We start from the raw sequence: 14,154 nt of genomic DNA, 5'->3' as shown, positions 1-14,154 counted from the left end.
GTCAGGTAGCCTTCTATCAAGTGGCTGAGGTTAGTTCAAGTCAGGTAGCCTTCTATCAAGTGGCTGAGGTTAGTTCAGGTCAGGTAGCCTTCTATCAAGTGGCTGAGGTTAGTTCAGGTCAGGTAGCCTTCTATCAAGTGGCTGAAGTTAGTTCAGGTCAGGTAGCCTTCTATCAAGTGGCTGAGGTGAGTTCAGGTCAGATACCCTTCTATCAAGTGGCTGAAGTTAGTTCAGGTCAGGTAGCCTTCTATCAAGTGGCTGAGGTGAGTTCAGGTCAGGTAGCCTTCTATCAAGTGGCTGAGGTTAGTTCAGGTCAGGTACCCTTCTATCAAGTGACAGAAGTTAGTTCAGGTCAGATACCCTTCTATCAAGTGGCTGAAGTTAGTTCAGGTCAGATACCCTTCTATCAAGTGGCTGAAGTTAGTTCAGGTCAGGTAGCCTTCTATCAAGTGGCTGAGGTGAGTTCAGGTCAGGTAGCCTTCTATCAAGTGGCTGAGGTTAGTTCAGGTCAGGTAGCCTTCTATCAAGTGACTGAAGTTAGTTCAGGTCAGATACCCTTCTATCAAGTGGCTGAAGTTAGTTCAGGTCAGATACCCTTCTATCAAGTGGCTGAGGTTAGTTCAGGTCAGGCCAGTTACGGGAAACGGTTATTTAAATAATCCTCTATGCTGGCTGTTTCCATATCAAGTGTTTTGGCCTAGTGAAACTGAGATGTTCTTATCAAATTAAGTTCAACATATTTATTTCTAGATTAAACTAAATAATACCATCTGGCTGGCAGATGTGGCCTGGTTATGGGGAGTCCAATCAGTAGAGACAGGGATAACCACACCTTTAAGAGAAAGAGGCAGTTTTGGGGATAGCCCAGCAAGTGGGAGAGGGAAGAGGCAGATAAGATAGTCTTGTTCTAACCTACAAGAAGATGTCCTATAGTATTGTCCATGGAAAGACGTACACACGTCCTTGGTTCATGTCAATGAAAAATGTGGGACATAAACAAGTGATTAGAAAGGATGCACTTGGCGGCGGACTCGTTCTGCAAGAGTATTGACAGCAAGTGCTATAACTGGATCTGGTACACAGTGTTAAGCCCTAATCCCTCTGAATCCCATCAGTTAGAGGAGACTTTTATGTTGGTTCAATGTACTGCATGAAAGTGCATTGTAATTATTTTAAGCATTATCGTGATTTTAAAACATTCATGCAGCATGCACTGTCTAGCGTTCGCCAACAGTTTGGTCGTCTTTTCACAAATCACCTTTTTAATGTAAGTCTCCACTGCCTATTTATATGTTAAAGCCTTTATTTGTGTAATGTTGTCGTACGGCTGATGAAATTCTAATTGGATTTGCACCTGTGTTTGTTGTGATGTGATTATTTTAACCCATTACTAAACGTTTTAACCTATAACATCAGAACAGAAGGGTAGATATTAGTTTTCTTTGCCTTGGTAGGCGTCCATGGTAGAATAGAAGACAGCCCACGTGCTGTATCAGGTCGACTTTCGTCAAAAAGTCACTTGTAGTAGAGTGGATGATGATGTTTTATGTCTTTGTGACGTAATATTCTGGCTACCTGAATGAGTGCACACTTACTTTTGTCCTTGAGCATATTGATATCAGTTCTGAGTAACGGCAGGATTAAGATAATCTGTAACTGTTAGAATGAGAGTGATGAGTGTCTAAGATTTTAATTTTGCAGTGATAAGACTGAAAATGTTTTGAAAGTCAATGATTATATTAATAGTAGCCACAATTGCCCAATAACCTTGTTTGACCTGTTACCATAGCAGCAGTCTTGATAATGAATGGCTGTTGTCACTGACCAGCTGTCTTCTCCATGATCAATATTGACCCATATTAATCACTTGACCACGGTCGATGATAGATCTCTTCATCACTGCCTCTGTAGCTGGCAACATGGTAGGGACATAGGGCCCTTTCAGCTGCCCGGTTGATCCGCTCTTCGGCCTATCACCGGCCAGGTCAGCTACAGTCAACAGAACATTTATACATACAGAATATGCTCAGATTCCTGTTTGCCTACACCCTGACCAACAGTCCCTTCCGTCTCTTATTAGCTTCCCTGTTTTCTTGAGTTGCAGGGGTGTCTAAGGCGCCGTGATTCGCTGTGCAGAGTTGCGTCCCTTGGGCACGCCAGAAACCTATGATTGTGGGTTCGAATCCCGATTCGCCCCGATTATGTTTCTAGGTTTGTCAGCACCATACCCGTGCTCGTGGGTTTCACCGAAGTGGTAAACGTCTCAGACCTGCATCACTTCGGGCTTTCCTCCCACATTAAGCTGACACGCCGTGATATAACTGGAATAATGTTAAAAGCGGCGTTAAACCTAATCACTCACTCACTCTTGAGTTGCTAACAAAGACCCTTAAAACAGTTAGCCCATGTGAATGTCTGTTCTTTCCCTTGTCAATCTCTTGACAGCCTTTTTCCAAGCCCCTTACCCTTTTATGCCCCGTCCTTAATCACTATTCAGTCATTCCCAAGGCCATTTTCAGAACCTTCCATAATCCCTTCCCAAGCCCCTTTTCAGTCCCATTCCAAGTCCCTTTTAGTTCCTTACCAAGTTCCGCTTCAGCTTCTTACCGGGTTAGAATAGGTCTTCAGCAACCCATACATTAAGCTGACACGCCGCGATATAACTGGAATACTGTTAAAAGAGGCGTGAAATCCAACTCACTCACTCTATAATGAATCTTGAAGGTGTAACGAACAGTGGAAGTATTGGAAAATTGGGATTAGTCCGGACTAATACAAGCAGCCCCTCATTACTGTAACTCTGCCAGAGGAATTATTACGACTCTGATGCGGACAACACACGTTAGTAGAGAACAAGCACACTAAGCCTTCATTATACACCTCTACAGCTATACAATGGGCAGCTGTCCAGTCAATGTCCAGCACGACAGCATGTGATTAATAAACAGATTCATAATTAACAGATTCATAATTAATTCATAATTAACATATCGACGTAATTCATAATTAACATATCGATTTTAGTTTTACCAGATTCAGTGAATGCACTATCCTATCACTTGATTGTCTGACTAAGGCTCGATTGTCAACAGGTCGTAAGACAGGAGTACTGCGGTGCACTTTAAGCAACATATTGTTACTTTTTTTATAGAAATTGTGTGAGTGGTGGGTTATTTTGGTAGAGCAGGACATGCTAACCCTTTTCAAGAACGCACTGACCCATTGATATATATTTCACCTCGATTTTGTCTTTTAGCGAATGGAATCTATTTCGGCAGATAATCGAGACTTATTATTCTCTGGCGTTGACATTATATATTTACACAGTGTCCAATACATATAGTTATGGCTGCGGCTGACGAAGGCCATGTCACAGACACCGAGCAAACATATGATATAATAAATCAAACACTAAATATCTGAGTATATAGGATAGTGTGTCAGTGTTTGTTTCGGTTGAGGCCGAGTTTGTTGTTGTGCCATGTTTCCGTCCAAGCTCTCTGGAATACAAGGGCTCTCTAGAAAGCAAGGGGACAAGCCAGTACATTAATGATCAATCTTTTCAGCAATAACACGTCTTGATGCCACTGTAGGTCACACAGAATGGTCTTCACACACGGTGGCCAAAGTCCAAAGGACACTGGCAATTCATGTTAAGATGATTTAGGTATGAAATAGCTACATTAACGGGTATTTGAATAGATGATATGTCTACAGAGAGATCTATCAAGAAGGATAACGCAGAACACAAGGCCATCAAGCATCCAGTGCAGCTTGTCGCAAGCTCGCTGACTTGGCATGTCATCGTAACTGAGTTGCATTGATCGATATTCATGATATTAATCACTGGATTGTTTGGTACAGACTCCGTTTTTCACAGACTGCAGTCTCATAGCTGGAATATTGCCGGTGTGGCATTAAACAACAAATTATTGCTTGTGGCAAAGCCAAGGTGGCTTCCAGAGGTACGTTCCTTGGGAACGCCAGGAACTTTTGATCACGTGATGCTTTCCTCCCACACTAAGCTGTCATGCTGTGATATAACTGGAATAATGTTAAAAGCGACTTTAAACCCGGCTCACTTACTCACTCCCTCAATACTTGATGACTGAAAATGTCAGTACATGTTTTGCGTTCAGCTCGCTCTGGACATACCTGTTGACCATCAATGTTTCAGTCTTATCAGGTACTTAAACGATTGGGTCACAAAATCAGGTTAAAAAAAAATATACACATATAAGAAAATGTACAATAAATTCTCTACACCTAGTGATTTTCCATAACATTTATCACATAAGGGAAGAATGCAAAAAGCCTTTTATTAATTTGGAGATTTCAGTTTGAGTCAACAAAAAGAACATATATTTAAAAAAATATTTGACGTACAGAAGTAAAAGCTGCAATGATTGTTCTGAGCAATACGCAGATGTGTTTGTTGTTAAAAGTCAAATTATATTTCAGATGTTCCTGAATTTAGCTGCTTTGTATGAGGTGTCATCATCGGGGTTTATTAGAATACGGCTTTCTCTTTCACCGTTTCCTGAAGTATTCCCTCAACAAGCCTAGAGACAGTGTATGGCCGAGAACACCTGTCAACTTGCTAGAATGTGTTTTTGTATTATAACAGATATTGACTATGGTTGACAGCTGGCACTGGTTATTTGTTAGACATTTTCAAATACTGACGTCACATTAGTCACATTACGGTATCAGAAGGTTGTTGGAATTGATCTTGAAACTATATCTGCCTCAGGTGCGGGATGTCACAAAAACCTGTTTGATGATTTACAGGATACTGTTTCATGAACCTAATATAATTTAAATCAAAAGTATTATTGCAGAATACAAAATTTTGATTTCAGACTTATGTATTATGATATATAATTATTATAGATTATGTCAGATTTGATAAATGTTCGGGTGTGATAGGTCTTCAGCTTCATTGTTTAGTGAAATAATCTCAAAGATATGAGATGTCGTATAAAAATTAGTTACAGCTTAAAGAATGAATGATAATGAATGTCTGGCCATTGTCAAACTGAAACTTGCTGAATCCACATGAACCTATAACGAACAAGCAGGAAGGCGGCAAATTCAACACATTCATATTACTTTCTGCTGTGTATATGATGCTGACAAAATTTACTATTCTGTCTTACAGGAAAGTATCAGCCATGTTTGATTTGCAACCATGCTAAAAGTGACACATGCAAGGAATGGTTATTTAATGAAGATGTAGTTGATATTGGTGTCATAGGTAATATTCATGCATCATATCTATGAGTATTTCAAAACAAACGATTGTTTTTAGCCTAACAGCGTTTGCAATTTTGTTGTCATCCAATTTTTAAGTGTATACTATCTGTTCCCAGACACGTTACTTGAAACTACAATAATACACTGTCAATGCAGACGGAAAATTTCCCAGCGACATCCTTCAGGGTAACAAATGTCCCGAGAATTTCATCATTGATTATATGGTAATGTCCGCTTAATGTATTGACGTTAAAAAAAAGTGATATACCAGAAAGCTTTCTCAACTAACAGTCCGCATTAATAGGGTTCCATTGTATATATAAGGAGTGAATCTACATGTGACATTGAACAAATAGGAAATATGAAAGTCTTATCAGCATTGAAAATATGTTTCAAATTCAAATTATAGATTTGATGGACAAGTTGGAAGTAGAAATTAACGAGAAGTTTACGATTTCAATCTGTTTCACTGTGCATGAAAAAAGTTGAGGTGAAGACTGTCATCAGGTTTGCTGTGGTATGTTAAGAGGCAACTGAGTGGTCGGCTGTGTGTAGGGAGGAAGGTATACGCTCACGCAGGCAGAGATAGTCCCAGCTCTCTGATCACTGAACAGCCTCCCTCCCTTCACAGTCGAGGGGCCTTCCTTCCAACCCTTGCGGTGAAGGAGAGCTCGTTCCCACCTGATTTGAGCGTAGCTGCTGCATCGCAAGCCGCCTGAGATCAGTTCGGGGATGTAAAGCATCGATTGAACAGCGATGGCATTTGGAAACAGTACCGTGGCCACCTATGTCATTTGACAGTGGGGACTTTGTCGGGAGAGTTGTCAGTACTGTTGGTTCAGTAGTGCTACTTTTTGGAGTATGTCTGGCCATTTTCTACTGTGTTGTGGTTCGAGGAACAGTAACAGAGACAAGGAGGGGGGAAGTTATCCCTGCGTTGTCTCTCCGTGTCTCTCATGTGTGGAGGATACCCTTCAACAGGTAGGAAACACGGCGTCGCTGGCCCTCAGTGTATCTATACGAAATGTCAGTTGTAGAAGATTGAAAAAGAATGAATTAGGTGCAAATTAGAACATGTCAATATTCATTTTTTGTCACGTGACAAAATTAATGAAAGATTTGTCACATGGATCTAATGATCAATGAAAATTTGTAGCTTTTTAAAATATTTGTTTTGTTTGCTCTATCCCAAACCCTAATTCCATATTTAGAGATAAATAAATGCATTACGATCACAGCAGCTATAGTTTAATGCAGTGAAGCGTAAATCGGTGTGTTATCAATGTGGACATTTAAATCCTGACGAGATCAACATGTGGTTATGTGGGTTATCTAATAAAATTGTGCAGAATCAATCATAAAGGCAACAAAAAACATTCTCGCTGACATGGACTAAGTGGACGGACCACTGCCATCTCTGATGTGCATCTGTTTACAGTGACATAATGTAGCAGGTAATATGTATATTAGGTGCCGACGGCTGCTTGTTAACGTAACAGGAATGTACCTCGTCAATAGCACTAGCCGCGACACCAATAATCACATAGACAGATATTGATCACCATAGGGCAGTACACAGACTGCCATATGTATATAATAGATATGCAGTCATCTGCAGTATAATGACATCCATTGCGTTTAGCGTGGTAGCGTATCCTTCTGTGCCCTTTGTAACGGACAGGCTCTGTTTGATGCATCTAGCTTGAATGACGTCAGTGGGCAATTGAGGGTGAAAACAAATTTCACCACAGTATTCTGGAGTATGAAATTGAAGTGCATTATGGCACAGCTTCTTTGGCTTTATTTGGCTTGGTTTTATTTGTTTGTGATGCATTATTTTATGCATGAGCAGATTTGACTATCATCATGATAATAATGTGATAATATATTCCAATTTTGTGATGCCATATGGAGCCCTTATGCACAACTCCTCAGTAAATATGATAATGTATTATTGCCATTATGGGTAATTATGATTATTGTTATGAGCAACAGGTCATGATCATAGTAATGTAATCATTATGATGATCATATTCCTCATCCACACATTTTATGTAGCAATTTTTGATTTTAAAAGTTTGTATAAAATCTTTGATTAAATACCAGCTACAGAATATGTTAATTCACAGGGGTTCAGCTTTGCTGTGTTGCAATCCAACACACCCAGGGGCCAACATGGTTAGCATGTGATGCTGCATGTGTGTGTCACTTTGACTATAAGAGTGTGTGGAGTATGGACAATAACAACCTACATGCACTACTGTTTGACTCAATCCTACTTATTCAATAGAGTCAACTATTATCATGGTATTATTACACCTGGGCACCAGGTAACACTATATCTAGGTGTTCTTGGAGCAAGTCTAGAAATATCAGTTCAAGGGATGCAATTTTTACAAATTATTACAATTTTGCATAATAATTGGAATACTATAATAGCATAATACAATAGTGTTAATGTGTAAATATCGTATTAAACCATGTCACATTACTTATATTCTGATACAGGAATTCACTTGCCATTTTGAATGTGCATTTAAACAAGTTAAACTTGTGCAACTTTATCTCATTATGCAAAGTTATTAAGATATTTCATATCCACCATAACATTGTTAAAGTGGGAAAGATTTTACGATTACCCAAAGGGGAGTTGATTCAACTTCTGCAATAAACAGTTTCTCATGATGTCTCCATTACACACTAGTAAAATTGTTTTATGTATTTTGTATTATTTTGGCACTGAGCAGCCTGGGCCTGTGGACTGACAGCAGTACTGGAATAAACTTATCTATCAATAGAAATGTTCATGACAAGATGTTGCCAACTTTTGATTTAAGTATGAAAATACTATGCTAAAAAAAATAATAACATATTTTGAACATATTTTTAAAGTATAAGTATTTGATTTAATTATCATTTAATTACATTCCAGGACATTAAGTTAAAACATCAAACCATAGAATAACCAGTCTCGATTATGCAACAAAACAGATTCTGTTGGGAGTAGGAGGCAAAATAGCAGGGAAAATTATAGGAATGGATCACTGAAAATCAGTGATGACACCTTGTGCTGAAACTTGCACTGTTTGTGAGATACATTTAAACCAGAGCATTGGAGTCTGTGACAGTTTACTGCCTTTTTATTTTATTCCCCCGCCCTCATTTGAATAAAATCCTAGAAAATCTTTAAGAAGATAAGTGAGATTGTCTTGCCTCAGGAGAGGGTCAAAATGATTTTTTGGGGCCAAAAACACACAAAATGACATCGTTTATTTCACTTGCATCCCTGACATTTTTATCACATTAGTAATTAGTTGTCAGGAAAACTCATTTAAACAAATATGTTAAGAAAAGAAATGACAAGGTTTTTTATATGCCAACATTGGTGAAGATCACTTTGACAAAAATAATAATCCAAGGGAATTTTCTATGACTAACACAGATATTTTTCTAATGACAAATTGTTCTTTTTGTATCACCCTACTGATCCAAATCAAACTTTAAGAATCTTAAACAATTGTGTACAATTCATTCATTTATTATTATATTTTTTCAATGTACCAATATCTGTAAGCAAAAAACAAAAAGCCTGGCTCTATGCACTTTGGGTGGGAACTCCACAGCACAATATTTTCACTTAATATCAATAAATGCATAATTTGTGAGGAGGTTTTGTACACAAAAACTAGAAATGACTTATGCTTTAACATTGATATTAATAAGAAGTTTCTGAATTATGTCCTTAGTTCCGATGTGATTTGAAGAGATGTGCCACCACTAGGAATCAATGTTCTCATCTATCATTTCGACCACTCATTACATAAAGTACCAATTTAAGGAAATGACTGCCATTAGCACGGCAAATGTGAAAAATAATGTTTCACCCATCTCTAAACCATCCCTCGTGACAACCTCAGCCATATCTCGTCCCAATCTTCACGACCAGCACTCCATGGAGACTCAATGCACAAATTACCTCACAGAAATTAAAAGGCTTCTGTGTCGTATCTTGACAAGTTATTTGATGTTAATGCTAAATTTGATTAGTGGTTTATTCCCGCCAGTGCAATACTAACTCTCTTGGTAAGCACAGATTTCTACACTTTATCTAACGCTAGCAGAATAGTACTACAAATGTGGTATAGTCTATTATTTGACTGAGTATTGTATCTTCTAATGTACATTTCATAGCTGTCTGCAGGGAAGCAGATATTAGAAGATTGTAGGACAAAATATCCCTTGTATATTATTTATACGGCTAGACACTTTTATTACGATGTGGAATCAGTTTGTTGGTTTAAGGTTTGATCAGGGTGAGTTGGTTTTCAAGGCTCCTGTGACAGTATTCAAAGGGTGTGTTAAGAAATACTATCCTTGTGTTGAACATTGATTTTGAGGGGGATCTTCTGTGACATTTTCGTAAATAATTGATCTTATTTTTACTTCATCAAGATGTTGAAAATGATAGCCTACATCAAATCAAGTAGGGTATCTTTTTCATATGAGATCTGATCAATAATCCTGAATGAATGTTTTATTGATATATACTACTCAATGTTTGCTAAGGTTTCTGATACACACAAACAGGGAACTCCATCAACTGAATATCGTTGTCTTTTGTCACAATCAACATCTGTGAATCATGGTGGTAAAGGAGTGAAGATTGGTTATGTGAGATTTGTTTTACCTGTTAGTTGAAGCGACAGGAAAGTTGTACACACAACGCTCGTCCTGATACACTCAACACACGTCATGACACACAGAACACACGTCATGACACACACAACACTTGTCATGATACACAGAACACACGTCATGATACACTCAACACATGTCATGACACACACAACACACTTCATGATACACACAACACACGTCATGATACAAACAACACTTGTCATGACACACACAACACACGTCATGACACACACAACACACGTCATGATACACACAACACTTGTCATGATACACACAACACTCGTCATGATACACACAACACTTGTCATGACACACACAACACTCGTCATGACACACACAACACTAGTCATGATACACACAACACACGTCATGACACACACAACCCACGTCATGACACACAGAACACACGTCATGATACACACAACACTTGTCATGACACACACAACACACGTCATGATACACACAACACTCGTCATGATACACACAACACACGTCATGATACACACAACACACGTCATGACACACACAACACACGTCATGACACACACAACACACGTCATGATACACACAACACACATCATGACACACACAACACACGTCATGATACACACAACACACGTCATGACACACACAACACACGTCATGACACACACAACACACGTCATGATACAAACAACACTTGTCATGACACACACAACACACGTCATGATACACACAACACTTGTCATGATACACACAACACACGTCATGATACAAACAACACTTGTCATGACACACACAACACTTGTCATGATACACACAACACTTGTCATGATACACACAACACAAGTCATGATACACACAACACTTGTCATGACACACACAACACTTGTCATGATACACACAACACTTGTCATGATACACACAACACTTGTCATGATACACACAACACAGGTCATGATACACACAACACTTGTCATGATACACACAACACATGTCATGATACACAATCATGACACACACAACACACGTCATGATACACACAACACATGTCATGACACACACATCACATGTCATGCTACACACAACACACGTCATGATACACACAACACATGTCATGATACACACAACACATGTCATGATACACAATCATGACACACACAACACACGTCATGATACACACAACACATGTCATGACACACACATCACATGTCATGCTACACACAACACACGTCATGATACACACAACACATGTCATGATACACACATGATACACCTAACACACGTCATGACACACAACACATGTCATGCTACACACAACACACGTCATTATACACACAACACACGTCATGATACACAATCATGTTATTCACTTTGACTTGTTGCAGCAATACTGTATGGCTGTGCACGTGGTCAATGCCCCAAAGAAAATCTGAGTACTATGTGATCCTTGCTTAGAGATTAGTTGATTACAATGTTTCCCAGCTATTAGTAGTCATCTATTCATATAAAAGAAATAGATTTGTCATAACGTCCTCCACATTGAGATTATCCCAGATTAGAAGACCATATTGAAAAAAGAAAGTGCTTCGCCAATTGTCACAAATTGTGAAGCTATGATAATGCCAAGTCTTGAAGAAAAGACTAAATTTATCACGAAATTTTCTTTTCCGCTTATAGTCCAGTCAGGACAAGTGGAGATTTAGATAAAATGTACATAAGATTAGATTATGTAAATAACCCCGTCAATCCAAAGTGTTCAGGGGTCAAAGTGTATTCACCTAATAGTGTACAGTGCTTTAATTGGGTTTAGTGGTCAGGTTGACAGTATCACAGTCATCTCCAGTGTTGTACTGGGGAACAGACACTCTGTTTGGCTGGTTTGTCAAAGTTGTTTGATGTGACAATGTATAATAGAATAAGTATGAATGAGTGAGTGAGTTGGGTTTAACACCGCTTTTAACAGTATTCCAGTTATATCAGGCGTATCAGCTTAATGTGGGAGGAAAGCCCGAAGTGATGCAGGTCTTAGACGTTTACCACTTCGGTGAAACCCACGAGCACGGGTATGGTGCTGACAAACCTAGAATCATAATCAGGTCGAACCAGGATTCGAACCCACAATCATAGGTTTCTGGTGTGCCCAAGGGACGCAACTCTGCACCGCGAATCTCGCCGCCTCAGACAACTGGGCCACCCATGCCCCCTGATTAGTATGAAGATCATTGATTTGTGGTGAAATAGTTAACAACATATGTAATGATTGCATGTGGTGTATTTATCAGATTGCCATAGTAAATATGGTAATTTGTATGTATAATCATTGAAATCTTTAAAAAGGCATTTCAAGTACTACTTGGTTGAAAACTGGTAAACATGTCAAACTTGATCTGACACATAACATTGTGACTTGATTTGATGGCAACAGATTTAATCTTAAGATGGACCAAAATATTTTCTGATGATGCAGTGGACTTGACGATGGAGGTTTGTGGTCAGTGAATGACAGTCTCCATGTCCGTGTCGGTGCCATGTGCAGGGGGAAAGTCTCAGTGTCGGCCAGTGCTTGGGGACTCCGTGTCAGCTGACATGTCTCATGACAGGTAGGGAAAATGGCACATCCCCGCTGAGCAGATTAGCGTCACTTACTGTTCCGTGAGCAGCCCATTCAGACATCTGCATGCTCCGGCTACAGTGACCCCACAGAGCATTGCATGTTGATGAGGAGGTAGGGGGAGTTAATTCCGCTGTGTGGGTGGAATGCATTACCCTGTGTTAAGCTTCTGGAGCAGATGAAGGGGAGACAGGGGCATCACAATCTGAGGGGGCAGGTCTATGAGTGGTTTTAAAGTGACAGGATTCGTTTTTTAAGCCTTCAGTACAGACATGATGGTCAGGAAGGCTATAGGATGTTGTCAAAGGAAACAGATATTTCCATCAATGTTACTGTTGCTCTGAGTTGTGTTGGGGGCAGCGGTGTCAGAACATTACTGATTCTTTTACGATTTCTTTTCATAATACAGCAGACATTTTAATCTACCCACATTTGCTAAGGACTGATATTTAGTCATCTTTAGTCATAGGTGATCCTTATCAAATGTTGAGTAGTATATACCCATTTTCACAAAAAATCGATTAGTAAACTGTATCAAATGAAATATAGCATGACTATACATATCAAAGTGTAGCGTCCATAAAAAATATCTGAGTCCTGTGATGGGATTCGAACCACAACCCTTCTGATCCAAGGTCGGCACCTTGTCCACATGACCAAAGAGGTTAACCCAGTCAGCAAGCGAACAAGGTGAGCATGTCATCTGTGGGATGACTCCACAGTCCACACTCTGTTACATAAGCATACATGGAGTGCTGTGGTAGGTGTTCTTATAATTGAGGGGTAACAGGTAGCCGAGATACAAACAGTAGTCTGGCCCAGGACAACCATGGGATCATGGGTAAGAATAGGTCCCCAGCGTCCTATGCATATAATAGAGGCGACTATTAATGTAGTCAGGCTGGGTGACCTGTTTGATATGTCATTGTACACCATTTTGAGTATCATCATTTCAGTTTCAGATGTCAATCACTACATTGCCTAGTCCAGACTTGATTATTTACAGACTGTCGTCATATAGCAGCACACCCAGTCTAAGCATAGAAGAGGGATTTCCATGTTTGTGATCAGTGCTAACTGCGCAAAAGATGTGTGTTATAACTACCAGTAACTTAATATGTATGACACTGCCGTTGACCTTAGCAAGCCCGGTGTAGCCATGCAAATTATATAGATGACACACGTAATTGTAATGAGACTGTCGTGCTTGCTAATAAGCAAGAGCATCCGACTGATTGAACGATTGTCATGGGCTGCCGAGCCACAGGGAAGTCAAGGCGCAATCATGAACACTTGATGAGGTAGTGGGTGACACACGAAAACCGAAATGCAAGATAGATTATATACATTGTATGTACATGTTGTGCATGGACAACTAAACACCTTCCATTCGTAACAGAAGATTTTCGTCCCTAGTACTCAAATCAGTGTCTGCTGTAGCACAGCATGGCCACAGACTGTCACTCCTTTTACCAACCTCTATAGTCATCACATTCTTATTTTCTTAACAAATTTGAAAACAAAGGGGCGGTGGGGTAGCCTAGTGGTTAAAGCGTTTGCTCATCACATCGAAGACCCGGGTTTGATTCCCAACATGGGTACAATGT

The 14,154-nt window shown here is 39.5% G+C and overlaps 1 protein-coding gene across 3 annotated transcripts in view; it reads left to right on the top strand.

The window, feature by feature from the left end:
* LOC139473647 (high affinity cAMP-specific and IBMX-insensitive 3',5'-cyclic phosphodiesterase 8B-like) overlaps nt 1-14,154 on the top strand; it is a 229,089-nt gene that overhangs the window by 143,553 nt on the left and 71,382 nt on the right. The window contains exon 1 of one of the 3 annotated variants that reach the window (XM_071256347.1): nt 5,950-6,237. The exons of the other annotated variants lie outside the window; for them this stretch is intronic. Coding sequence (XP_071112448.1) covers nt 6,118-6,237 — 120 coding nt within the window. The 5' untranslated portion in view covers nt 5,950-6,117. Of the gene's footprint in view, nt 1-5,949; nt 6,238-14,154 lie in introns of those variants that run through there. 3 annotated transcript variants of the gene reach the window in all.

Source organism: Haliotis cracherodii, unplaced genomic scaffold (assembly GCF_022045235.1).
Source record: "Haliotis cracherodii isolate W230 unplaced genomic scaffold, xgHalCrac1.p SCAF_1, whole genome shotgun sequence".
Taxonomy (NCBI): Eukaryota; Metazoa; Mollusca; class Gastropoda; order Lepetellida; family Haliotidae; genus Haliotis; species Haliotis cracherodii.
This window is presented reverse-complemented; position numbering and strand designations above follow the sequence as displayed.